Raw genomic sequence first — 27,905 nt, forward strand, 5'->3', positions numbered from 1 at the left:
TGGAGACCCTGCTGGAGGGGCTGTCAGGTCAGTGCTCCATGGGGTGCTGCAGTGGGCACTGGGCCCAGTGGGCACACCCTGGTCCAAGGAGGGGCCTTGAGAATTCTCGCAGCTCATCCTCATGCCTGGCTCCGGACCATGCCGAGCTTGTGTTTCAGGTGCTTCCTGTTATTATTAGCTTCACCATTACTAAAGAGGACTGTCATCAATATTAATACATGCACGTGCCTCCCAGGATTCAGAAGCAAGGCCTGGTTCTCCTACTTTTCTAGTTGCTGCTTCCTGGGCTGCTTGACTCATCCCCCAGGTGGTGAGCCATCCCCCAAATTCAATCCTAAGGCTTCATTCTCCTCACTCCCTCCCTGCCTTGGACCTCCCACTGCCTCAGCCTCCACCCCCCACCCCTGTGTGGTTAGATCTCTGCCTCCAGGCCTGCCCTCCTCTGGGAGATGAAATTACATTGAAGACTAAGGACTTGGGATCAACCATTCGCAGAGCCCCTACTATGTACCAGGCTCTGTAATAAGCACGTCACACAAAACAGCCCTATTACTATTCCATTTTAAAGATGAAGAAATTAAGGCTTTGGGAGCTTAATAATAACAAGGAATCTACGTTTGTCTGAATCCAAAACTGAGGACTTTTCTTTTGCATATGTGGGCATGACTAAATCACAAATATTTAGTACAAGTTTTCTTCCTCCCTCTTTTCCTTCTTTTCTCCCCAAGACACCCAGCATGGGCCCACCATCACCTCAAACTCAGCCACTATAAAAATGAGCTCGAAAACTTCACTCCATCCTCCTCTGCTCTGCTCAAAGCCTTTGTCAAGGGCTTCAGTCTCCTCCTTAACAGTGTCCCATCCTGCTGTCCTTCTAAAATATAACCAGAAAAAATAAATTAATAAAAATATAAATTAAAAAAAATAAATAAAATAAAATACACCTGGGAAGACTGCTGAGGGCAATGGCCACAGAAGGGTGGCAGAAGACTATGTTGTCCTCTTCTCACTGGCAGGCACAAAGACCATGCCCATGCTTTTCCACCATCTCCCTGCCTGTACAGTTCCACATCTCTCAACGTTCTTTCCCTTTGCCATGTTTTTCCTCATCTAACTGCAAGGAACTGAATGGAGACAATTTTGTTCCCGTACACCAGGAATAAATGAAATGATTCCTCCAGGTGGGCTGGATAGACAAAGAGCATAAACTCCAGAGACTCACCTGAGGCTCCCTTGGAGCAGAGGCTACAGGGATAAACCTCCAGACAGGTTGCTGCTTAAGTTGTGACTCTGGGTAATGAATTCTCAAAACTCCTTTGTTTCTAGTGAAGCTTGGAAAAAAAAAAAAAATGAATCCCTCCCCAGAGTCACACAATGTGACTGGGCCTAGAGTAACTGAAAGGTAACAGGGCAGAAAGGATAGTTATTCTACTAGGAGCACAGAAGAAAAATCACCGGGATTCCATACAGTCCTGCTCTTGAGAATTTCAGGTTTAAGAGAAGATGACTAGAGAATTACTTCCTAAAACCTAAGCAAGAGGACTAGAGAAGGAACTGAGTCAAGAAGGACTCAGAATGTCCCTTGAGTAGATTTTCCAGGGTTGGATGCCCTGGGAGACCCATTCACGGAAATTCTGTGGATGCCAAGTTAGGTTTCTGATGGTTACCAAGGACATATAAATTATCTGAATAAGTTTTCATCGACCAGAGGAACTAGGATTCAGTTTCCGCAAGGCTGGGACACAAAAAGGCAGAACTAGGAAGTGGGATGAAGACAACTGACTTGGTGCTGTCTGTGTCTCTCTGGAAAAATGAGAAAAATCAAGACTGAACTTAAGATTCCCTCTCTATTTATTTATTTATTTTTGGCCGTGTTGGGTCTTTGCTGCTGCGCGCAGGTTTTCTCTAGTTGCAGCGAGCTGGGGCTACTCTTCGTTGCAGTGTGCGGGCTTCTCATTGCAGTGGCTTCTCTCGTTGCGGAGCACGGGCTCTAGGCGTGCGGGCTTCAGTAGTTGTGGCATGTGGGCTCAGTAGTTGTGACTTGTGGGCTCAGTAGTTGTGGCTTGTGGGCTCTAGAGCGCAGGCTCAGTAATTGTGGCGCACGGGCTTGGTTGCTCCGCGGCAGGTGGGATCTTCCCTGACCAGGGCTCGAACCCGTGTCCCCTGCATTGGTAGGTGGATTCTTAACCACTGTGCCACCAGGGAAGCCCCAAGATTCCCTCTCTTGAAGCAACATTTGTGTACACAGCCTTCTGCCTGCCTGGGGACGTGGTCTGCCTAAGTTTTGCAAGCCAATCATTAAATGCTGCCATTATTAAAATTTAAACTATATCAATTTACAATTAAGTGAATTCTTCTGAGACACAGGAGATAAGTACTCAAAATTCATCCCTTCCTAATTAGTTTCTATAGTTCCTGATTGTCTCAGGTCTTGAGGTTATTTACTTCGGTAGGGATGGTGTGTTACTGCACATTTCTCACGATTCCACACCAGGACATCACGCTGGTAGCCTGAAAGCAGCCATGATAGGAGAATTTTATTCAGGGAAATAGCACATGATACACATCAGGGCTTCCCAGCCCCCTATACCCTCAACCTCGCTCCCAAAGCCACTGGTAAACATTTACCACCAGAAATTGTTCTCCTCTAACACTGACAAGATTTCACGCAGGAGAAATGAAAAAAGGTCAAGGTGTCCCTGAAGCAAAACCTTAGAAGCAGAAACTTCCCTCCCTCCTCACCCAGAGGTGATAAGTGCAGTGATAATTTATTTAGGGATTCGGGAACTCCCCTGGCTTCTCTGTTGAGTCACCCTGCCAAAAGTTGTTTGCAGAGTCTCTCTAAAATCTCTTACGTCTCTTTAAAGAGCTTTTCTTGCCAGAGCCTCGCTGTTCTCACCTTTCAAAGGAAGGCTAAGTCTGAGCCCAGCTCCCTGGTTGCTAGAATGGGGAAGATGATGTCATTCAACACAACCTGTACAGCTGACTGACTCTGTCCCTCACCTCCTTGCAGAAAGCTGAGCTGGAGGCTCCTCAGACTGGGAGAGCCCTCCCCAAGTCACCCTATTCAATCCCCTGCCTTAGGGCAAAAGTGTGCCAGGCCCAGCGCCCTGCTTGAAGCTCTAACTATTTTTTTTTTTTTTTTTTTTTTTTTTTTGCGGTACGCGGGCCTCTCACTATTGTGGCTTCTCCCGTTGCAGAGCACAGGCTCCGGATGCGCAGGCCCAGCGGCCATGGCTCACGGGCCCAGCCGCTCCGCGGTATGTGGGATCTTCCCAGATCGGGGCACGAACCCAGGTCCCCTGCATCAGCAGGTGGACTCTCAACCACTGCGCCACCAGGGAAGCCCAAAAGCCCTAACTATTTATGAACAAATCATCCTATAGGTGCTCGTAAATGTTTCCAAATAAATGAGGGGATGGATGGTTCCTGCAGTTCTGTTCCCCTCACTGCTTCATCCCTTTACCCGCTGTATCCCCATCCATCCTCAATAATCCCCACCTCCCCGCCCTCACTCCAAGACGTTTGTTCCTGGCTCCCTCTGTCCCATCATCATCTCCACTTTCTCTTCCCAAGCTCTATCAAGGCAGAACCAGAGATGCCATCACGCTTTTGCAAATAACCAAGCCAACCAGAAGGGTTTCCTAGTTATGTACAACCAAGCATGGTTTGGGGGCTTCCTCTGTCAACAAACTCTGAGGTCCATCCATACCCCACACTTCACCTGGCCACAGGGTAGAAGCAGAAAGAATTAGGAAGCCCAGCTTCTCCTCAAGAGGAGAAGAGACAAAAAGAAAAGGAAATGCCTGGGCTCTCAACAGGCAGATGGCAACAGGGCAGAGGCAGGTAGAACAGAGTGACCTTCAAGTACTATGCTCTTCAGAAGACCCTCAACCCCTAGACTAGGCATCGGTCCATTTTTTTGCCTGTTGCAGTCATCCTGTATGGAATACAGCCACTTGGTCCACTAGAGGCAGCTGAATGGGAAATGTGACGCTTAGGGCTCCCTAAGAGTAGAACTTGGACCAAGGGATAAAAACTATGTGGGGTCCAAAATTGGGTTGAAAAGGAGAAATATGGATATATCTCTGACCGTCAGAGGCCAAATGGACTGCTTTGAGAGGTAGTGAGATGCCACTGCAGGTATTCAAGAAGAGGTCTTTTGTCAAGAAAATATCTTTTGTCAGGCATGCAGTAGAAGGAATCCAAATGTCAAAGAAAAAGCCTGATGTCCCAGAGTCAGACATGCCTGGATCAAAACCTGTTATTACATTTGTGGCCTTGGTTAAGATAACTAGATCCTCTGAGCCTCAGTTTCTTCATCTGTATAATGGATACTGCACCTCACAGGATTAAAGTAAGGATTAAATTAGACAAAACATGGGAAAGTACCTGGAATTCAGAGGGTGCCCAAAAAATGTCAATCCCCCTTCCATTAAAAAAGGGACTAGGTTAGATGCATTTGGTCTTTCTACCCCCAGAGTATGACTCTGAAACCCTTCCCGGTTTTTGAGAAGGATGGCATACATCTGGGAGAGATAAGGAAGTCAAGATTTCGTAGGTAAGGAGAGAAGGAAGGACGATGCTGAGAATGGTCAGGGGATATTCAGAGAGGTCATCCCTGCCAGTACCTTGTTTCCTTTCTTTTGATTTCTGGAATAAAAGAGAAAAGTGGGATTCTGGATTTAAAATCAAGCCTGAGGAGTCTCAGTTTCCCCATCTGCATAGGGAAGGAATAGGATTAGACAGCCCCTTCCAGCTCTAACTGTTCCCGATCTAAGGAGGGGGAGGGGGGAAATGGTGCAGAAATGATGCGGGACGACAGAGGGAGCAACGCCCCCCCCCCCATCCCTGAGCAGGGCCCACCACCCTGACCCCATGCCCAACCCGCCGTGGAACCACAGTCACCTCAGTCTCGAGTCTTACATTTTCTTTATTGTGCTAACACTGCCGCCTCGGAGCTCAGGCCTCACACGCACAGTTCAGCCCAGACCCCCACCCACCCGGCCCCCGGGTCTCTCTGCCTTGGCTGGGGACACCTGGTCTCCGGCCTCCAGCGCTCTCGGACACTTCCTCCTCCCTCCCTCTGCCCGAGCCTCAGGGCCGCGGGGATGCGGAGAGGGCCGAGATGGTCTCTATTCCCTCCCCCTCCCCCTCCCACTTTAGGGGAGGAGGCGCAGCCGCCCAACTCCGCTCCCGAGGGAAACTCTTCCAGGCCCCCTGCCGCCAGGCGGCCCTAGGCAGGCGAGGTCGGCGCCGGCCCGAGCGCGTCCCCAGGTGCAGGCAAAGAGCCCGCACCCTCCTCCTGGCCGGGCAGGAGCCGGGCGCCGCGCGCTCACACCAGGAGGCCATCCTTGCACGGCAGCGGCCCCTCGGCGGCGCAGGCGGCTGGCTCTGCACTCTGGACCTTGACGTAGACCCGGGACTGGTCCGCTTTGCAGTCTAGAGCGGCGGCGGCGGCGCTGGACGCCAGGGCCAAGTCCTCGGGGCCTTCGCAGTGAGGAGGCGCGTATTTGAGGCTCAGAGAGTGCCTGATCTTCTGCATCGGGTACCCCAAGATGTGCGTAACGCTGCTGCCGCGCCTTTTGGCCTTGCACCCGGGCGCCACGTCGTCCTCTCTGTGGAAAACAGCAGGCGCGCGGGTGAGCGGGCTCCTCCGCCGCGCGGCGTGGGCACGGCCTGGGCAGAGCCGGGGGCTCTTGGCAACCTCTCCTCTCCCGCGCCTCCCTCCGCCTGCCCTCGCCTCTCAACCTCAGCCTCGACCTACTCTTTTCTCTGCCTCTTCCTGGGCCAGCGACCCCGCAGGACTCCCGGGGGCACCATCCCCACCCTCCAGACAGGGCTTGTCCACACGTGTCCGGACAGCCCACGGTAGGCAGGCAGCCCCATCCAGGCGCCCTCCACTCCCCTTCTGAGCTTTTCGCAGGACCACCGGCTCGGATAGAGAGGTCACCTTGGAGATCCAGAAGGAGCTGCTTTCCCTGTCCTTTCCTTAACTAACCTTGACCTTGCCCACCCCCCTTCTCCTCACCTGCCTCTTAATCTTCTCCCTCTTTTCCTCCATACCCAGGGCATTGCAATCATTAGCACTGCTAGTCTTGTTCTATTTTTATTTCTAGTTTGTTTCTAATATAAGTTATTAGCGCTATTATTTATATTAATTAACTCTTCTTAAGTAAGCATGTCCAAGAGTTCTCACCGGTGCAATACAGGGGAAAAGTGAGAAAATACATACAGGCCCTGCCCTGCAGGAGCTTACAGTCTAGATAAGACAGACAGACAGGTGCAAAGACGGGAGGGGGATGGAGGGCAGGGAAGCAGAAGTGAAGACTGGACATGGGAAGGGGGAGAGAGAAAAAACATACGACGAGTGGCCAGTCAACATGCTGGGGTCCCAGCACTCCATGGCGATGGCAGGCAGGGTTGGGGTGGGGATCCCAGCCAGCCGGTGGCAGGCAGGGGTGAGAAGGGGCAGGGCGCCAGCCCCCTGCAGCACAGCAACAGGCATCAGATTTTACCTGATATCATTAGGCAAGTCGCAGCAGGCATTTCTGCGGACCTGGCTACGGCAGCAGAAGGCACCGCGGGGCCCCCTGCAGCAGCAGCGGACGAGCCCCCAGATGCCCAAAATCAGGCAGCCCAGCAAGAGTAAACAGCCCAGCACTATGCCAATGATTATTCCTATGTGCGCGACTCCTGGGGAGAGAAATAAAGATTAGTCAGGCTTTCTGAAGACTGACAGATGCCTGGCTAACCAGGAGTTGCAGGGGCAGGGTGTCTGTGGGAAAGAGGATGGGGGACCCAGGGGATCTCAGGGCCCCTGGACACACAGGGAGGAATATATGGAGAGATGCAAGTTAACCCCTCATGTCTGCATGTTTCTCCTAGGGCTTCCCAGCTGCCCCTGGCAGAGCTATGCACTGATGGCAGTGGGAAGGCAGAGCCAGTTGAGGCTCCAATATACAGCACAAGTTTCTCCAGTCCAACCCTCCCAGCCACGGGGCCTCCAGGGCCACTGCCCCTGCACCCACCTGAGACCTTCACCTCCACCACACATACGCTGTGGCCTGCATGGTTGGCCACTGTGCACTGGTACAGCCCATTATGCTTGTGGGAGAGATGCTTCAACACCAGCTCACCGTGGCTCATGCCTGAAACTGAAGGAGCATCAGAGAGCTATGGTGAGGCCGAGGGGCCTGGTCTCTGAGAGCTTCACCCCAGCCTAGACCACTGCAGGGTGGGGCATGGAAGGAGGGAAGGGTGTGCGCACACACACAGGTCCACCCCACTCTCCAGGTGAGTCACCTTCTCCCTGCTGAAACAGAGAGGCAAGGAAGGGACCCTTTCCCAGCAACAGGAGAGAAACCATGAATTCACTCTGTGACCTTAGGGAAATATGTCCCCTCCCTGAGCCCTGGTCTCCTCATTTGTACAGCGAGTACAGGGTTACACCAGAGGAAGTCTAAGGTCTCTTCCAGCTCTGCTAGTCTTTGATTGTGAGTACTAGGCAGCTTCTGCCTGTGCCAGAAGCTTTATACACCTCATCCATTTAATCCGTACCTGCCCCTGGAAGATAGACATTATCATTCCCTTTTCATATACTGTAGAATGAAACTAAGGCACAGAGAGGTGAAGCCACTTGCCTGGGTCTTGTAGCCAGTTATGGTCCAGCCAGGATTCAAGCCCAGCTCTACCTCAGACCATGCTCTTTCCAAATTAACCATACTGCTTTCAACGGACTCTCCCCTTTTGCCTCCTCTTCCCTCCATAGCAGCTTCTGGAACAGGCTCACAGGAGGGGTCTCCCACAGCGGTTTTATGTTTGACTTGGCGCCACTGATGAACCAGGGAAGCCCCAGCGGGACCCAGCGTCCCAATCTTCCCCTCTCCCCGGGTCCCCTCACCTTGACTTGTGGAGCTGAAGGACTCGTCGTAGGAGAACTCAGACTGGAAGGTGTCCTGGGACTGGTAGGAACTGGCACGGTAGGGGTGGGCGCTCCAACTGATCCTGTTCCACTTGTAGGTGAAAGGCGGGCTGCCCCCACTGACGAAGCACTTCAGCACCACGTCGTGGCCGTATAACATGTGGCCCTCAATCCAGCACTTGGGCTCCACAGGCCGTGCTGCAGGGGAGGGGGCAGTTGTGAGCCAGGGTCCAGCCAAGAGGCAGAGCCAGGCTCAGGGTGGCCAAGCCGCCCTTGGCTCTGACGTCTGGGGAAGAGGAGCTCAGAGGAGTTTGGTCATACCTGCGACAGTGATGATGACCGTCCGGGTGGCCACGGTGGTCTTCTTCACCCGGCACTCATAGGTAGCTGCGTCGGATATCTGCAGGTTCGAGAGGTTGATAGAGGCATCGTACTGGCTGGGATCTGGGGCTGCAAAGTGGGCCCTCTGCTGCAGATCGGGGAGGTCGCCATCGTTGGCCCTCTTGTCCCCGTAACTAAGGAACTGTGAAGAGAAGAAAACAGAGATGGTGAGACAGGGAGAGCCAAGGAAGGCCCTGTGGTTTGGCTGTCTTGGGCAATGCACTGAACTTTTCTGAGACTCCGCTTTCTCAGCTGAAAAATGGGAACAATGATGCCTGATCCACTGACTTTTAACAGAATGTGTGAGATCAGATGAGATCAAGCACTCTCTGCCTAACGTCTACCTTCCAGGGGCCTGTGAGGATTAAATGGGATGAGGTGTATAAAGCTGCTGGTACACAGAGCAGCTGACTGGTACTCAAAATCAAAGACTATCATCGGAGCTGGAAGTATATTGTCTGGGCCAGGACAGTGCCTCGTCTTCCCTTTGGAGTGGGGTGGGAGGAAGCTGACTCACTGGCTGACTTGATCGGTGATTACAGAGCTCCTCCCTGTTCCCTCATTCTCTGAGAAGTCTTGGGGGAAGTTCAAGGCCTCGGTTTTCTTATCTGCCCTGCTTTTCCCCTCAGGGTGCTGGCTGCCCAACAGGTAGATACCATGAAGTGTAGAGTAAGGGGAATCCTGTGCCCAGCACCTACCACTTTCTCCTGACGTGAGGGTTCTGGGTTGACCTGCATCCACTCAATGCCCAGCGCATCAGAACCAGAGTCCTCAGGGTCCAGGATGTAGGGGCAGTTCAGTCTCACGCTGTCACCTTCTGCCAGGTTCAGGACTTCTTTTGCATTCCCACTGATCCGCACAGCGGACAGCAGTGCTAGGACACAGGCAGGGCAGATGGGGTAAGGGGAGCAGGACCAGGGCTTGGGTGGCCAGCTTCAGCCCCCCTCCCTCCACCATTCCTGTCAGTGGCGACCCAGGGCTCAGTGAGGGTTCCACAACGAGGAGGGGCTGCTCTGAGCGTGTGCATAGGTGTGTGCGTGAATTGATAGACGCATGTCTATGCAGACTTGTGTAAGCATGTCTCTATTGTACGATTGTGTAGGGTTGCATCTATACAGTTTGTATATATATATAGCTGTTAAGAATGCTTGTATGGGGGACTTCCCTGGTGGTCCAGTGGTTAAGACTTCGCCTTTCAATGCATTGGGTTCGGGTTTGATCCCTGGTCGGGGAGCTGAGATCCCACGTGTCTCGCGGCCAAGGAACCGCGACATAAACATAAAACAGAGTGATATTGTAACAAATTCAATAAAGACTTTAAAAACAGTCCACATCAAAAAAATCTTAAAAAAAAAAAAGAATGCTTGTATGATTGTGTATGCATGTATGGGTGTATACACATATGTACGTTGCATGTTTACGAGTGTTTGTGGCTGCTTATGTGTACTGTAGGGAGATTCACACACATGACCAGGTAGAGTGTCTGCTTATATATTTACGTGACAGCGCATGTGTGTGCGTGTGTGTGCGTGTGTGTGTGTGTGTGTGTGTGTACAGGCACATGGAGCACATAGAGTTGTTAAGTGCTCTGATGGAAGAGGCTCGTTGGTTAAAAGCCACCTCTGTCTGGGCCAAGTGAGGTGATCGTGTCTAGAGGCAGGAGGATGGACACCGTGGCCCCTGGAGTCCCTTTCCAGCCCAAGGAGTAGGAGAATGCGTATGTCTCTGTGTGTCTGTGTATGACAGCGTGTGTCTCTGGCTGTATGCCCGTGTGACAGTGAGTGCCTGGCTGTGTAAGTGCTCTGAGTGATAGTGCGTGCCTGTGCGTGACTGTGACCGGGAGCCTAGCTGGGTCTGTGTGTGATAGTGAACGATGGTGCTGGGACCATGGCCACACGCATCTGTAGGACTGGTGAGCCTCGCGTGAAGGCGTGTGGCATTGTGCGCTTTGCGTCCTTCCCCTTGTGTGATCGTGTGGCCACCTCCACGTGCTCGCTCCAGTTGGGGCCCCTCCCGCTACTGCCAGCCTCAGTCGCACTGAGTCAGCCTGGGATGAAGAGCCAGGATCTGGAAGCTCAGGAGTGATCTCTCCCTCCCTAACCTGAAGCCCCAGGCAAGCGCTAGCCCCAACCGGTTGGACCCAGAGAGGAATATGAAGGTGGAGGTGTGCCCAGGGCCCCAACCCTGGCTGGGCCGGCAGCATGCCACCTCCCAGCCTCCTGCAATCCTCCCTCTGCCAGCCCCTCCCCCAGCCTGGCTCACTCTCCTCCTGTGAGAGGCAGCAAGTCCTTTGGAGCCCCAGCCCTTGGTCTCAGCAACTCATCGTGCTCTGCCCTTCTCTGGCTCTCTCCTGGGACCACCTTCACACTTGGAGAGCATCTCACACACACAGTTGCACACTGTCACAGCCAAAGAGATCAACACATAGACACACTCTTATAAGCCTTCAAAATGCAGATACCTACCTATGCAGTCCCACCTTCTCACACACACACACACTGTCGAATCCATACAGACACACATCTACACACAAACACAAGTGCGCATTAATCCAGAAGACACACCCGCTGTGCACACTTAGAGCCCCGCCTGTGTATTCATGCAAGACCAGACATACCTGCAGAAGCTTAGTCTGGTTCTAGAGAGCCAGCAGGCACCCTTTCAACACCCCTAACAACTCAGGCATCACTGAACCTGCCCCTCGGAATCCTGGCTGGGCCGTCAGCCATGTCCTAACCCCCGCTAGGCTCCAGGTTAACCCAGAGCAGGCAGGCTAGCTGCTGGGGGCTTTAACGGGACCTGGTGATGCCTCCTCCAGCGCCAGGCCAAGCTAACACCAGCCCACTCCTGAGATAAGGATCCTGATGCCATCTGCCAGGTCCTGGGCTGTCACAAGGCAAACCACGAATGAGCCAGAGCTCAGCAGAGAGCAGAGGCCCCACCCTGGGGAAGGACTGCCGAAAGCAACCCACAACAAGAGAATGGTCTCCATGCCCTGGGAGCCAGCCGGACAGGAAGGTAAGTATTCCGGGAAGGGGGCTTGAGAAGGAAGGACAGGCTGGAAGAGGGTGCCTCCACCCTGCACTAGGCAGAGTGTCTGCCCTTGTCCCAGGCCAGGGAGCCTCACCCTAGCCTTTCCGACTCCCTAAAAGCTTTCTCAACCTCCTGCCAAGGGTTCCAGCCTTTCTGCACCCCTCGCTCTCCTGAGGAAGTCGCCCCTGGTGTCTCACCTTCATTCCTCTTGCTGTGGCACTGAGGAAGTATTTCCAGGGCATGTGAGAGAAGAGAGAGGCTGGAGGGAGGGAAGAAGACCAGAGTGGGAGAGAGAGGTGGGCGCAGAGACTCCGAGGGAGGGAAGGAAATCACAACAGGCTCGCCAGGGAAGAGGAGACACCTCAATAGTCATGTCTACTCTAAGTCTGTAAGTCCTTTGTGAATTTTTCAGCTTCCTCCAGAGCTCCTAACCCTCCCTCTGCAGATGAGGGAGGGGAAGAGAAGGGAGGGGAAGAAAAGGGAGGGGAGAAAAGGTGGCTGCCACAGAAGGGATTGGTGCATTACAACATTAAGACACACTATACACAGAGATGTCCCAGGTCCCCACAGCACAGCTCCTGAGTGAGCTCTGCCCGGCCAGCTCTTGCCAGACAGAGAGGGTGTTGCAGGCATCCTGCTAGAAATGCAGCCATTCACACATACTCGTACTCTCACACCAAGGCTGAAAATGCTCCTCCCTTCCTGAGCTCCTCCCCCAGGCCCCTTTAGCCTGAACCCAGACCCCCAGGAGGGTCTCAGAGCCATTTCCAGCAATGCCCACCCAGATGGGCCCTTGCTGGGACTTGCCCCATCCCAGGCAGGCCGCCATGATATCCAATCCTGAGCCCTGCCCTCCAGACGTGCCCCAGGGAGGGGGCTCTGGGAGTTACCCTCCACACCCTCCCAGGCTTATTCGAGAGGGGGTGAGTGCTACTCTGGAACTCTTACAGCACAGGGGCCCTGAGCAGAGGTCTCAGGCCCCGGCTCTCCCTGGCCCACTCACACTCCACCAGCCTGAGGCTCTGCCCTCTCAAGGCAAGCAGGGTTGGGGGAGAGGCCCTCCTGCTGGAAGCACAGAGACCCATGGAAAGGGAATCTTTCCCAGGCTCTTCCTCAACCCCCAGCCAGCTTTGCTGCTCACCTGCCCCTCCTACCCCACCCCCAGCTCCCCCAGTAACTCAGGGCGAGCCCTATGCTCCCATTCACAACATGTGCGTACACGTATGAGCCCCACACGTTCACAGACACCATGAAGAACCATACAAGAACACGTGCCCCAAACCTTCAGGTGCAGGGCTCTCCTGGGGAGAGGCCCCCTTGACAACAGCCAAACCCCGGTAGCAGCAGGGCGAGGGTGAGAAGATATCTCAGTCCACCTTCCAGGTTCCTCTGTGAGCCCTTCGCTGCCCTTTTCCTGCCCATCCGGCATCATGCAGGCCCCCCCTGCCCCTCCCCAGCCCCATACCTGGGCTCAGGCACACGAGCAGAAGGTGGAATGCTCCATGGACTCTCATGTCTCTAGGCTCAGCGTTTCGTCCTCCTGGGCTGGGATCCCTGGGGCCAGCGGTGTTGTAGGGACCAGTAGACGGAGGGAGAGCTGAGGGCCCAGATGCTACCTGGAGTGGCAGGAAGGTGCAGTGAGGGCCCGGCTGGGGAGCGGCCAGTTATTACTATGGGGGGGCGGGGGGCCTGGTCCCCGCCTTGGGGAGGAGTCCCAGGAGCCCTAATTAGCAGGGTGACACAGTGGCTTACAAAGGAGTTACCCAGCCCTTCTCCACACTCTTCCCTATGCTGACAGTAGCGCAAGACAGCCAACGGGACATGTAATTAGGCACCTGTTAAACATCCACTTCCTCCTGGCCCCAGCCTCGGGGTGACGACAGTTGCCCAATTTTACAGTGTCCACGGGGCTCCCTTCACCACACATTTACTGCCTCCTTCCCCAGGGGAAATGGAGAAGAGGAAGGAGAAGCCAAGCTGGGGATAGAAGGGTGGTCAGGCCTTGAAGGGCTCACACTGACCCCAGGACACTGGTGTCTGACATGCCCGCCCAGCGCAGGCTCCAGCATTTCAAACTGCGGTCCCCTCCTCCTATCCCTGACCCTCCAGACCCCCTCCCACCCAGGTCAAAGTCTGTGGGAAAGGTCACCAGGGAAGGGGTCACTGGGGCTGGAAGGGAGGTCCCGGATGATGAAAGGGCCCCAAGACTTCAAAGGGAGTCAGGCCTCCTGATCTGAAAGAAGGAGGGAAGGGGTGTGTAGGGGAACAGGGTCTTCCCCTGGCTGCCCCCTCTGGAGCTGTGCCCCCCACCCATACGTGACGTGAGGTCACCTCCAGGTGCAGGGAATCCCTGGGATCTGGGGGTGTTACAGGGGATCCAGACCCCCATCTCCCACACAGATCTAAAACCAGTTCAGTGAGGCCTGAGAGGAGAGGGCCCAGGGTGTGTGGAGTGAGTGAGGTGAGTGGACAGGTGGGTGAAGGGCTGCTAGGAGAATAGCGCCAGGAGGGCCAGGAAAGGGGTGTGCCCGAGTGCCCGTATACCCCCTCACCAGGATGTGTCCTTGCATCTTTGTTGAGGAGCGCCAAGCCCCTCTACGTGCCCCTCTGTTAGGAATCGCTTGGTGCCCTGGCTTCTATGCACAGGAAGGGAAACCAAGAACCTCAGAACCTGGACTGGCATCAGGTGACTAAGCCATCACAGTTCTGGGCAGGTTGGAGCTGGGGTGGGGAGGTCCTGCTGGGCAGAGGGAGAAGATGGAGGGCCAGCCCTTGCTCATTGGTCCAGGGGGGTCCCAGAACAGGCCTTGGGCCTCCCCTGGATTCCAGGACTGCCCCATAAACAGTGGTAGGGGTCTGGTCATGAGTTGCCTTGTTCAACAGCTCAGCCCTCTCAAAGGAATCAAGGGCCTGCCCTCGTCGCCGACAGATGCACAAGAAGGGTGGGGGGGCTCAGGATGCTGCCAGGGCCCACCCCCGGGAAAAAATAAGACAGAACAATAAGGAAGCACAAGGACTCCGTGCATCTCTGCATTCCAGCCCCCCAGCTGCACTCCCAACAATAACAGGGTGCTCTGGGACCCACAAAATGTACACAGTGAAGATCCTTATTTCCTAATTTATCTTGAGGATTATGGGGTTGCCCTGCGCACTCTGGAGAGCAGGGATCATTATCCCCACCTCACAGATGGGGAAACAGAAGCCTGGGGAAACACGAGGATTCAGCACAGGTGATGCTGCTGGGGCCTAAGTGGGGGGTATGCAGGCGTCCTGACTCTCAATCCAGAGTACACCAAGAAAAGGGCATGGTGACCCTGTGTGTTACCAGACCCACCCATGGGGAAAGTCAGTGATGGGTGGAGGGGTGAACAGGTGGGACCAGGAAGAGGGAGTCTGAAAAGAGAGGAGTGAGTTCGTGGTTCCATTACTCTGAAGTATAAGGCTGGAGTTTAACTGGGTTCTGGATTTTAGCTGATGTTAGAGTTGGAGTGAAGCCTGGAGCTGGGATTAAGGTTGGGATTAGTTAGGTGGAATGATGCGTGAGGTTGAGGTCAGATTTGAGGTTGGGATGAGAGTTAACACTGAGATTAAGCCTAGAACAACCGCTAGAACTGAGGCTACGGTTTATGGCTGGGATTCCTGTTATGATAAGGAATAGTGTTTTAGCTTCATTGCGAGTTTTTCCTGGGAATACATTTAGAGCTAAACTGAAGGCTGGGGAGACTGATTTAGGATTGGATTTATAACTGTGTTAGACTTTAGTTTGGGATTTGAGTTAGAATAGGCTGTGGTTAGGGTTAGAACTTGGGTTAAAGTTTTATGGACAGAGGATTCATGGGGATCAAAACTTAGGTTTTATTTATGATCTAGAAAGACCTTAGCCTCCGTTCACTAAATCGAAGTTTGGTTAGAATTTTCATCCCTTTGCTCTGGGAGAATACCAATGGCACATGTTGATTGGGGTCCCAAGATTTTGGCAAGAGTTCCAGATACACATGAGCCCATCTCAGAGGTATGAAGCAACTGAATCCCACAACAAATGGAACCTCTGAAATTCTGCTCCACAACCTAAGCTCACCACCTGGTCAAGCTCCCAGAAGGATATTTGGGGAGGGGATGCAGGAACGTACAGCAGTGAGTGGGGCTCTGAAACCAAATTGAATTGGAAGATGGGGTCCATCAGAGGCAGTTTTACTAGGGAGGAGGGGAGTCCTGGTTTTGGAGTCCAGGAGACGGGAGTTGGGAAAGACTGAGGGCCTAGATGCTCTCGGAAGAACAGCCATTTTTGAGGGCTCCATACAGGGGCCCCTCAAAGCCTCAAAAGGCAGGGCACGTTGTTGCTCTCCTTTGATCCACCTACGTCTAATTGCCACCTCCTTGCAATCTGGGGACCGTTAAAGAAACTGTCAGCATTCCTGCCCTGTGCCCTGACCCTTGCAAGGGTTTTGAGGGGGCAGTGTTGGAGTGAGGGCACTGGGGCATCAGCTCAGTTTTCATAGCACAAGTCCAGCCTATGGCCCCTCCCCTGGGACCAGCCCACAGTTCACATTACTCTGTGGGCTTCATCCTCAGCAGAGGAAGAGGGCCCATTCCTGGGAGGTCACCGCCCCCAACTCCTCCCTCTCTTCTTCCCCACCAGTCTCAGCCCCAAACATCCCATTGCCCCATCCACTTCCTTTTCAGGTCCCATAAAGGTCTGGACAGATCTCGGAGACTATTGGGATTGCCTCTGTGCCCCCAGGGAGAAAGAGATTGGGAGAGGCAGTGGTTAGAAAAGGAGCAGAGAAACACATGTGCCATCCAAATGGCCCAACGAGAGGCTGAGAGAGAGACAGGAGGCAGAGGGCCCAGGCTACAGTCAGGGTCCCAGCACACCAATTTCCAAAAGGGCCCCTTGCTTTTCCCTGAGTAATCCATAGCTCCCCGGGGGGGCAGAATGGCCCCTCTTTTCTGCATACCCCCCCAAGATTGGGTTGTATTAGCGTCTGTTCTAAGGCAGAAGCAGAAACACAAAGACAGAAGCTTGGAAAGGAGTGAACAGAGGTACAGAAGCAGAGAGAAGAGGTGAGATAAGGACCCAGAGAAGCCCAGAGATTGCTTCTGAGAGGAGGTACAGCCCAACCCCAGAACATCGCGGGGAGGGACAGGCCAAGGATGTGGCCCGTCTACTCTTCCTCCAAAGTGCCCTTCACAGCAACTCTGCACAACGCCTGTAGGCTCTCCCCTCACCTGCCTGGACCTACCCCCAACCCCTCTCCCCAGGCCTCCCAGGCTCAGGTTCAAGCTCCCCATTTCCCCTCCAGGGCCCCGGATCTGCAGCTTGACCCTTTCTAAGCCCTCACACACAGAGTCAGCAGGCTCCCGAGCCCCTCTCCCAAGTCCCCCTGTAGACCCAGGCTCACCCCTGCAACATCCATGGAGTGAGAAGCAGCCCTTGGAGTGGCCATGTAGAGAAAACCTCAGAGGAAACGGTCTGGGAGTAGGAGGGCCATGGGATTGACAATGCCATGCTTAGAGAGGACAGACAGAGGCACAGGGCACACACAGTCACAGAGAAGTCAGGGAGCCCCAGCAGCTGCTGCCCTTCCACCAGCTCTCAGCGAAGGTTTGGGGTTGGAGGACCCCCAGGTGAGGCCCTGGCTTGGACGACAAGAGTGGTGGAGCTTAGAGGTGGTACAGGTGGTGTGATGGGAGCAATTGCGTTGAGACGACGAAGGGTTACAGTTAGCTGGAGAGAGAAAGACAAGATCCACGTGTGGGGTTCAGTTTCAGGAATGGGATTGGGGTTTAAGGACTGAGGCCCAGATCAAGGCTAGTGGACAGAGCTTCTGACACGTGAGACCCAGGGATTCCCTGGGTCTTGGCTTCAGCTTCCCAAGCCTCAGTGATTCCTGCTGGTCCACTTCAGAAGAAGGGGGACCCTAGGAGGGAGCCTGGATATGCCGAGCTCTCTCCCAGCGGGTGATGATATCCTGGAGCTGACCCAGACTCCTAGGAGCAAACAGCCCTGAAATGGTTCCCATCCCTAAAAGGAGTGGCCTAACCTACTTTATCAGCAAAGCATCTTAGCAGAGGGCGGCTGATTAAATGTTATAAACTGAACTGTTATCAAGGGAACAGTGAAGGAAAGAAGAATTTGCTTTTAAAGAGTATGCGAATCCCTGAAGAAGAATTAAGAGACCCTGAAGATAAAAGGTATTGCACCTGGCTGAGATCAACCATATCCTTCAGTCATTCAACAAACCAACGGGGCCTTGTGCTAGGCCCTGGGGAAGCAGCGGCTAACAAGACTCTATCTTCTAGAGCACCCAGTCTGGAGGGGGAGACAGACGAGGGAAGGGGCACCAACCCCTCGTCACAGGCTGCTGAGCTATGGTGATATTTGGCAAGACCCCCCTGGCCTGGTGGAAATGACCTTTAAACGGCGATCTGAAGGATAACTAAGGATGTGTCGGGCAGGACTGAGAGTGGAGAGAGGTGACCGGAAGAGTACCTCAGTCCTTGAAAAATAAACCAGGGCCCTGCCAGACACAGCAGAGAAGAGAGTGAACTCAGGATAGACAGCTGATGGGTATTTTTGGACTGAGGAGGGAAGATCCTTGAGAACTGAACCTCTGGGACCTCCTGAGTGCTCACTGGGGTCAGAGCCAGACCCTCAGGATAGACTAGGCGGCTAAGATTGATCATCCTGAACCGTGTATGTTTGGGTGTGGCTTTGACTTCGTCAAAGTCATCGAAGGGCAGGGAGGTGATGACTACCCCGCTCCCAAGAGGACATGGAAAATGCAGGAAGAAACGCAGAGCTGGGAGTCTGGGAGCTTTGGGAGCTAAGGCAGAGGGAAAGTCTAAGCTATTTAAAGCCAGTCAAATCAAGAATAACTTAGCCCTTTCTGGGACTCTAGACTTCTGTGATGTTGGACATGAGCTTCTTCCGGGTAACCTTCGTGTGATTTGCCAGGATATCTCTCAGAGTGTGGGAGGGGGAGGAAAAGGGGGGCAGGTCACCTTGGCGGCAGCCTAGAATTGGGGAGAGACCTCTGGTCTGGAGTGACCCATCCCCTCCCCAGCAGTCCTCTCCGAGGCCCCAAGCTCCCCAGAAGCAGCAGTGGGGTCGGATGAGTGAGAAAACAGTGAGGTGCTCCATGGCCTCAACACCCAGACTTCTTGTCTGAGACTAAAGCATCTCCCCTCCACTGTCACCTCAACAGCTGCCACTCTTCCTCACCCCAGAAGCCCTGATTGGCTTTGAAATCTCCTGAGCCCCTTTCATTCGAGCTTAATCAGAGAGATTCTACTGAAACCAGTTAATGCCCAGCGGGGGGCCCGAGTCATTGACAGGGATGTTGAGGCTTTCAGGGGTATTGGAGGACATCCCAGGCCCCCACTGAGTCAGGGACAGCCTGGCTGGCCCACCAGGGTTTGCTGCTGAGTCATGCCCAACTGGTGCTGCTTCTGCAGCAGGTGCAAAGGTTCTGAGACCGCCTCCAAGCCCCGTGACTCAGGCAACACGTACACATGGGCAGGGAGAGCATGGAGCCCAGCCAGGAGCTGAGACATACATTCCCAGGAGGCAGCTGCCTGCAGACCTGACTCAGTGCTCCAAGGTGGCACCCAGCCACTGGATAGACCAGGCTGCACCAGCCCAGTCTGACATTGAAAGGACCGGAAGACCCAAGGAACTGAGAAGGGAGCTGGGAAGTCAATGAGGTACACATACGACAAAGTTAGTAGCTTGGGCCCTTTTTTTTTTTTTTTTTTTTTTGCAAGCTTCTAATATCCTTACATCAACAGAAACAATGCACTAAACAGCACTTCTTACTTATCTCCAGATTTCCCCAGCGCTGCTCTCCAGCTCGGAATCTCGCAGCTTCCTAGATACCCCGAAGATGATTCAGCAGCTTGGAGGGGTGCACAGAGTTTATTTCTACCCTTGAGCCCTAGGAGGGAAAGTTGAAGCCATCCCTAGGAGAAAACACTGCCCACCCAAAAGTCCAACCTCTAGCAACAAGTCTGAGGCTGGTTGTTCCTGAGCAGGGCAGGTGGGGGGCAGCTGGGGGGAGGTCCACTTCTTGGCCCGTACTCCAAGGGAGCTTGTTCCTCTCAGCCCCGAGATGGAAGAGATCAGTAGCGAGCTGGGCAAGCTCCAGGCCCCTGAGGTCCTTTCTGGCTTTCCTGGGAAGAGGGTCCCCTGAAACAAGTCAAGTCTCACTCTTTGGTCCCTGCAGGTATTCTTAATCGTGCAATAGGAATGCTTAGAGAGAACCTAAGCAAGTATGCCAGCTGCCTCAGTGGCATTGCCATGTCTTCTCTCCCATCCCAGGCTGGGTACCACATCTTCCCAAGACCCCTAGGGAGGAAGGGATTAACGTCTTTAGGTAGGAGGTATGCGCTTAGGGGTATGGAGCAGGGAAGGTGAGAAAGCCTCTTCCCCTAGCAGCTGGTGGGGCTGCCCACCTGGTTTGGGGGAAAAGGGGGCTGCAGTCTTCTGTGGTGGGGAAGGTGAGGAAGGTGCCTGGGGAAGCTGCAGTTGTCCTGAGGCAGAGGAAGCACAGGAAGCAGCTTGCCCACTCTCCCTGGGCCCTGTGAAAAGAGGACTCTTGCCGGAGGTCCTTGTAACCTGGCATTGTAAACACTGGGGACGCACCCAGCAGCTATCTTCTGCCTCCTCTTAGTGCAGGACCCACCGAAGGAGACAAGACTCGGCTCTGGATTTGAGAAATGAAACCGAGGGGGAAGGAGGCTGACATAGTGATGGGAGCCGGACGGAGGCCCTCTCCCCTCAAAGGCATACAAAAATGGGGGAAATGGCTTCATCCCGGAAAGCTAGCACACAGCCTCCTCCAGATCCTCCAGGTCCTTCCAAATAGGGGGAGACCCTTCTAAAGCTACAAGAAATTTTGTGGGAAGCAGCACGGGGGCAGTGGGAAGCAAGAGCAGACTGACTGACACAGATGAGAAGCTTCTGTGGAGATGGAAACAGGTCTGCTGATTCACGGAGAACTGACTTCACTAGAATGTACCCAGCACATGGTAGGCACTCAGAGGTACCTGGATGAGTAAATGAATGAATGAAGAATATCTGGGGGAAAAGCGAGGCCAGCCAACACAGATCTTTATCTTTGGGGATAAAGCTTTGGGGAGCCTCACTTGTTGGAGAGAGGTGGACTAAGGAGAGCCGGCCACTTGAGTGGGGCGGGGGGCTGTGTTTGGGCGAGGGGAGCAGGCTGGCAGCGTGAGACGTTGGGCCCTGGTCATGCCCGATGGAGGATGGAGTGGGTGCCTATGTTGTGACACTACCTGGCATTGAAAGGGCTCTGGCATGAGAGGGTTGAGACAGGAGCGTGAGCCACAGGTTCAAACATCACCCTCTCCACATTCATGATCTGGGTCACAGGCGCGCAACTGGTAAGAGCTCTGACACCTCCTTCCCCAGCACCGCCCAACCCAGCCCTTGCCCCAGCCCCACCCTGAGAGAGCATCTCTAGCTCCTTGCCCTAAAGTGCCTCTGAGCTGGGCGTGGAATGGGGACAGAGATAAGACTGAGCTGAAAGTGGACATGATGACAGCATCCCAGACAGTCACAGAAAAGCCAGGAGACACCAGGACAAAGGGACCATCTGGCTCGGGAGGGCTGACCGTGAGAGAATCCTTCCATTCTCTGCCTCTGAGCATCATACGGCCCACAACCTGGGGCTCCCGTAACCAATTTTGCTCCTCGTTCAGTGCCCGTGGCAGCCACATCCCCGCAGCAAGAAAGCTGGACTGTTCCTTAGAGAAGTAGAATAGATTTAATCTGTAACTCAGAAGTGTCTAGATTAGCTGCAGTTATGGACACCGAGAGCCTGGGAGGAAGCTGCCCGCTGAAGGCATCCCGAGGGGCCGAGAGGCACCCTCAGTCCACAGAGGTGTCGGGTTGGATGTTAGCTTTGCGCTCAGCTTCAGTGCAGTACTTCTCAGGAAGGCCGGTGGCTCTGCAGGAGAAACGCAGGTGTAAGGGGTGGAAAGGGTGTAACGGGTAGGGATAGAGAAGGAGACCAAAGAGGAGGCAGCAGAAGCAGGCATTTACAGAACCTTGGGACGTGTACCCCAACCCTGGTCCCCCAAACACATCCCTGTCAAGCCTCCAGCATCCTGCCAAGGAGTTCCCAGAGAGCCAGGAAGACCCCATCCCAGAACTTTCTCCAGGAGCCCCCTTCAGAGGGCCACAGCCCATGTGGTCCTGGAGTCAGGCCCTCTCCACACCCCTGTCACCATCCCTTCATTCCCTTAATCCCTGGGGAAGAGGAGAGGAGCTGGGCAGGAAGCGATGCCGGCACACCTCAGCTCCTCTATCTTTTTCTTCTTGATGCCTTCAATGCGCTCACGCCACTTCTGGGCCTCCTCTTTGAGGCGCCGGCCTTCCTCGAAGGTGGCGATCCGGTCCTGCAGCTGCTTCTGCTGGTTCTCCCGCACCTGGCGCTGGAGCTCATTGGCATACTGTAAGCGCCCCCTGGCCTTTTTCTCCTCCTCCAGCTGCTGCTTTTCAATCTGCTCTCTCTGAGCCCTAGAGGAGGGACACGGTCGAATGGGCTAGGCTGAGCTGTCCCAGCCCAGGGAAGTCTTTGGGGCAGCTGCTGGGTAGGCTCCTCCTAGGACACGCTGCAGAGACCAAGGCCCTCCACACTCAGGCCCTTCTCTTCTGTGGCTCAGAGATCAGCCCCAAAGGCTGATCCCAGCCAGGCCCGGGTTCATGGCGTGTGACTCTATGCCACGGGCATGTCTAGAAGGGCCCAACGCTTGGGCCCGGAGCTAAGGCTCTGCTGTCACTGTTCTGAAATTCTTAATTGTTGAACAAAGGGCTCCACATTCTCATTTTTCACTGAGCCCTGCAAAGTTTGTAGCTGGCCCTACAGCCAGGATGTCACCCACTGGAAGCTATTGTTCCCACTCTTCTCTCCTATAACGATGCCTAACTCCTCTCCAGCTTGTTCTGAGATAGCTTTCTTTCTCTCTCTCTTCCTTCCTTTCCACTAACAATAATAATGACATTAACAAAACCAACAAAGAGGATGTTTAGGAGGTTCAAAGAAGTTGTAAACTCTGCAATGCTGGTTCTTAGTTGCTGGAAGAAGAAGGAACTTAGCCTGTTATCTCTGATTTTTCTTACTACTCTCAGGAGCCTCTTCCACAAGAAAACTTCACGAACCCTGACATCAGAAGGAAAACGGCTAATGTAGGCCAGATGTTCCCAGAAAAAAAACTCAAATGAAATGTATTCACATCTCAGAGGAAATGCAGTCATAGGCCATCCTGAGCTAACTCCTTCTTTCTTCCTCAATGTAATCAAAAACAAAAGCTAAATTTAAAATCACCTTAGGCCAGGACGTCTCAGCTGGGGTCACTCATACCCCAACCAAAAGCACCACTTCACAGACTCATTTCCCTCTAGCTATCTTCCAAGCTCCACCATGCATGGCATGTCCTCTCGGTGCTCAGCAGCTCTTTTACACCATGTAGACACCTCCTAAAATTCTACACCTTCCAGGTTTATCAGAAGAAAACTGCTGACTTCCTTGCCCCTCGGTACTTATACACCAAATCCCCACTGCTCGGACACATCTATGAAAGCAGAAAGATTCTCCTCCTTGCCTTGCCATTATTTTCCTATATAGAGAACAGTTTTTTATTGTTTCACATTATGTGAAACAGGGTGGAAATGGGGAAACTGTATGTGTCATGAGAGAGCCCCTGGGGTGGCAGGCAATTGGAAATCTAAACGGGGAAGGGCCTGGTAATTTCACAGGGCTGGGGCAGGGATCCTGGAGGCTGGCTGCATTACAATCATCTTGGGGCTTTCAAAACTACTGAGGCCTGGGCCTCACCCCAGACCAGTTAAATGAGAATCTCTGGAGTTGGCTCCTGGGCACCAGTACTCTTTGAAAGCTTCCAGGCATTTCTAAGAACCATTGGGTAGGGAAGGTCAGCTATTTCTGCTTAGTCAACAGGCTGACAGTTAAAGGCATCCCTCTGTCCAGAAGCAGGAAGTCCATATATAGGCCATAGAGGAGGCCATGCTCTTGAAGTAGGAAAAGTTGGAATTCTGGCCATGGAAGAGATGCTCCTAGCACTTGGAGATGCCCACTGTGGTGGTCACATGGCCCTGGAGACCCTAGGTCCAGATGCTAACCTAGAAAAAGGTGAAATTGAACTTAAAGCTAGGGCTGGCAACATCGTTCTCAATGGTGAAAAACTGAAACCATTTCCTCTAAGGTCAGGAACAAGACAAGGTTGCCCACTATCACCACTGTTATTCAACATAGTTTTGGAAGTCCTAGCCATGGCAATCAGAGAAGAAAAAGAAATAAAAGGAATTCAAATTGGAAAAGAAGAAGTAAAACTGTCACTGTTTGCAGACGACATGATACTATACATAGAGAATCCTAAAGACGCCACTAGAAAACTACTAGAGCTAATGAATGAATTTGGTAAAGTTGCAGGATACAAAATTAATGCACAGAAATCTCTTGCATTCCTATACACTAATGATGAAAAATCTGAAAGAGAAATTAAGAAAACACTCCCATTTACCATTGCAACAAAAAGAATAAAATATCTAGGAATAAGCCTACCTAAGGAAACAAAAGACCTGTATGCAGAAAACTATAAGACACTGATGAAAGAAATTAAAGATGTTACAGACAGATGGAGAGATATACCATGTTCTTGTATTGGAAGAATCAATATTGTGAAAATGACTATACTACCCAAAGCAATCTACAGATTTGATGCAATCCCTATCAAATTACCAATGGCATTTTTTACAGAACTAGAACAAAAAAATCTTAAAATTTGTACAGAGACACAAAAGACCCCGAATAGCCAAAGTGGTCTTGAGGGAAAAAAACACAGCTGGAGGAATCAGACTCCCTGACTTCAGACTATACTACAAAGCTACAGTAATCAAGACAATGTGGTACTGACACAAAAACAGAAATATAGATCAATGGAACAGGATGGAAAGCCCAGAGATAAACCTGCACACCTATGGTCAACTAATCTATGACAAAGGAGGCAAGGATATACAATGGAGAAAAGACAGTCTCTTCAGTAAGTGGTGCTGGGAAAACTGGACAGCTACATGTAAAAGAATGAAATTAGAACACTCCCTAATACCACACACAAAAATAAACTCAAAATGGATTAGAGACCTAAATGTAAGACTGGACACTATAAAACTCTTAAGAGGAAAACATAGGAAGAACACTTTTTGACATAAATCACAGCAAGATCTTTTTTGATCCACCTCCTAGAGTAATGGAAATAAAAACGAAAATAAACAAGTGGGACATAATGAAACTTAAAAGTTTTTGCACAGCAATGGAAACTACAAACAAGACGAAAAGACAACCCTCAGAATGGGAGAAAATATCTGCAAACAAATCAACGGACAAAGGATTAATCTCCAAAATATATAAACAGTTCATGCAGCTCAATATTAAAAAAAAAAAAACCCAATCCAAAAATGGGCAGAAGACCTAAACAGACATTTCTCCAAAGAAGACATACAGATGGCGGAGAGGCACGTGAAAAGCTGCTCAACATCACTAATTATTAGAGAAATGCAAATCAAAACTACAGTGAGGTATCACCTCACACCAGTTAGAATGGGCATCATCAGAAAATCTACAAACAACAAATGCTGGAGAGGGTGTGGAGAAAAGGGAACCCTCTTGCCCTGTTGGTGGGAATGTAAATTGATACAGCCACTATGGAGAACAGTATGGAGGTTCCTTAAATAACTAAAAATAGAATTACCATATGACCTAGCGATCCCACTACTGGGCATACACCCAGAGAAAACCATAATTCAAAAAGACACAATGTTCATTGCAGCACTATTTACAATAGCCAGGTCATGGAAGCAACCTAAATGTCCATCAACAGATGAATGGATAAAGAAGATGTGGTACATATATACAATGGAATATTACTCAGCCAGAAAAAGGAACGAACTTGGGTCATTTGTAGAGACATGGATAGATCTAGAGACTGTCACACAGAGTGAAGTAAGTCCGAAAGAGAAAAACAAGTATTGTATATTAATTTATATATGTGGAACCTAGAAAAATGGTACAGATGAACTGATTTGCAGGGCAGAAATTGAGACACAGACGTAGAGAACAAACATACAGACACCAAGGGGGGAAAGTGGCAGAGGGGTGGGGTGGTGGTGTGATGAATAGGGAGATTGGGATTGACATATATACACTAATATGTATAAAATGGATAACTAATAAGAACTTGCTGTATAAAAAAAAAAAGAAAGATAGGCTGCATCACTCAATCTCTACTTATCTGAGCATAACTTCTGTAATTTTTGTAGCCTTCCATCCTAATTAAAATTTTGTTTGTTTTATTTCCTATTTTATTATTATTTTTTAAATTTTATTATTTTTTAATGGCTACACTGCACAGCATGCGGGATCTTAGTTCCCCAACCAGGGATCGAAAGTGGGCCTGGCAGTGAAAGTGCCGAGTCCTAACCACTGGACAGCCAGGGAATTCCCTTGTTTGTTTCCTTTAAAAATTTTTTTGATGTTATAGAGTCTGGACCAGAGCGAGAAGAGAGTCTTTCCCAGTTAGGCCAGAACACTTAGAGCCAGTAGAACGTCCCAGGGGCCAGGTCTGGTGGTGGAAGATCTAACTGGTAGAAAGTAGAACTACTGAGACTGCTCACTGCTTTGGGGTAGGAGAAGGGAGACAGACAGTGAGAGATGTGAACACTTAACTTCCACTTCTGTGTTGGAATTATAACTAAGCCAACATAGAGAACAAAAATAAAAGGATAAAGAGCTGACAAGGCCAGAAAGATGGAGAAATACAGGTGAAGCCCATCCAAATACGAGTCTCTAACATCCTTCTTAGATGAATGGGCAAGAATGGTGCTTTATTCATCTCTAATATCTCCCACAGCATCCAACACAGAGCCTAGACTTTACGTGCTTAGTACATATCTGTCAAAAGACCTCCCTCAAAGCCCTGCTCTGATGACTTGCAACCCTGAGTGTGTGAGTTCTTCTCTCCCTCTCTCTTCAACCTCCCCTGCTGCAGTTTCAGCCCAAACTTGTCGAGGGACATGGAGGTGGGGAGGGCAGAAGAGACCAGATTTATACCTTTATTTACACTTTTAATGCTCCCGGGGAAATAATCCCTATAACAACCAATTCCTTAATCACTTCCAGGTAGGTGCTATTTTCCAATTCTTTAATAAAATTCTTGCCTCAAGTGTCTTTGAAATATTTCAATTATCCATCTAGTTAGAATGACCCCACCAACCTGGTCAAGGTGGATGCACATCTGTCCGTGGACATGCCAGAAACTGCCTCTCCACCCAGTACGGACCATCCCTGCCACAGTACCAGGAAGGGAAGCTGAGGTTCCCAGCTCCTCTTACCGAAGAATCCTCTCGAACTCATCCCGGTCCCGTTGCACCTGAACGGCCAGAGCGTGCTCCTTGAAAGCCACCTGTTCTTGCCGACTTTTCCGCAGTCTGGCCTCAGTTTCCATCTTCTTCTGTGCGTTTTCCTTTTCCTTTCTGCGCCACTCTCTGTCGGCAACCTCCTGGTTGCGTTTGGCCCGCAAGGCATCCTGGGAAAGGAGAGGGCGGGGAGACCAGTGAGGATGCAGAGTAACCTCAGGTCCCTTTACGAAGACACCTACTTCGGACTCTGCCCCAGCTTGCTTTGAGAAGCCCCCCGAATTTCTCTAGCAGCAGGGTTATGCTAGGAAAGAATAAAGGGAATCCTGTCATAGAACTTTCAGGTCAGAAGATACCCTGAGGGGTCATCTTGTCCTTCCCCCACCCCCAGCTCATTCCAGTTCTCTCCCTATACCTGAAACACCTCCCGGCTGTCCTGCGATCGCTTCTAACTTTAATGACTGCTAATGATGGAGATGGCACAGTTTCCTCTGGTGACACATTTCAGTGGTTAGTTAAGGTTGAAAGTTCTTTATGTGGCAGCCAAAGTCTTTCTCTTGGACCTTAAGCACGTAATACACTTCTCGATCCTTGCTTGCCGTGGGCTTGGAAGCAGGCCCATCTCTCCGTCCTCCAGCTACTGAAGTCGAGATAACTTTCATCCTCTCTTCTATACCCTCACCCTTGAGACCATTCTACAGGCTGTCAGAGGAACCGTTAAGGGGATGGGAGAGGCCGAGAGAAGCTGAGACTGAATAGGTACCTGCTCTGCCTGGTAATCCTGGGCCTTCTCCTGCATTGCCCTCAGGCGGGCGATCTCCTTCTCTTTCTCCCTGCGGATTCTCTCCTGCTCAGCCTCAAACTCTGCTTCTCGAGCCTGCCAGGAAGAAAAGGCGTCACAGCATGGCTCCCATTGCCCCAGGCTTGCAGAGAGAAACTGAGACCCTTGTCTATTCAATATCCCCTCTACCCCTTCCTGACTCCTTTTAAGGTAGGGCAAAATGACTAGCAATGCATTGACATGAAACTAATCAGCATTTGTAAGATGCTTCGTTGCTTACAAAATGCCTTCTCCTGTAATATCCCAGATGGTCCTCACAACATCTCATT

At 51.9% G+C, this 27,905-nt stretch overlaps 2 protein-coding genes across 3 annotated transcripts in view; both read right to left on the bottom strand.

Moving 5' to 3' along the window:
* Positions 1-4,986: 4,986 nt before the first annotated feature.
* Positions 4,987-12,959, bottom strand: VSIG8 (V-set and immunoglobulin domain containing 8). Its single transcript, XM_060008664.1, has 7 exons — positions 12,804-12,959; positions 9,004-9,179; positions 8,246-8,447; positions 7,904-8,122; positions 7,032-7,157; positions 6,519-6,696; positions 4,987-5,618 (listed from the first exon to the last, which is right to left on the bottom strand). Exons 1-7 carry the CDS (start codon positions 12,850-12,852, stop codon positions 5,336-5,338), a joined length of 1,233 nt encoding a protein of 410 aa, XP_059864647.1. The 5' UTR covers positions 12,853-12,959; the 3' UTR covers positions 4,987-5,335.
* Positions 12,960-21,109: 8,150 nt separating this feature from the next.
* Positions 21,110-27,905, bottom strand: part of CFAP45 (cilia and flagella associated protein 45) — a 41,109-nt gene continuing 34,313 nt past the window's right edge. For both annotated transcript variants that reach the window (XM_060008689.1, XM_060008680.1), the window contains exons 9-12: positions 27,559-27,672; positions 26,772-26,965; positions 21,657-21,881; positions 21,110-21,309 (exon numbers count right to left, since the gene is read on the bottom strand). In XM_060008689.1, the coding sequence (XP_059864672.1) occupies positions 21,231-21,309; positions 21,657-21,881; positions 26,772-26,965; positions 27,559-27,672 (612 nt within the window). In that variant the 3' untranslated portion in view covers positions 21,110-21,230. The remainder of the gene's footprint in view (positions 21,310-21,656; positions 21,882-26,771; positions 26,966-27,558; positions 27,673-27,905) is intronic.

Source organism: Delphinus delphis, chromosome 1, assembly GCF_949987515.2.
Source record: "Delphinus delphis chromosome 1, mDelDel1.2, whole genome shotgun sequence".
NCBI lineage: Eukaryota > Metazoa > Chordata > Mammalia > Artiodactyla > Delphinidae > Delphinus > Delphinus delphis.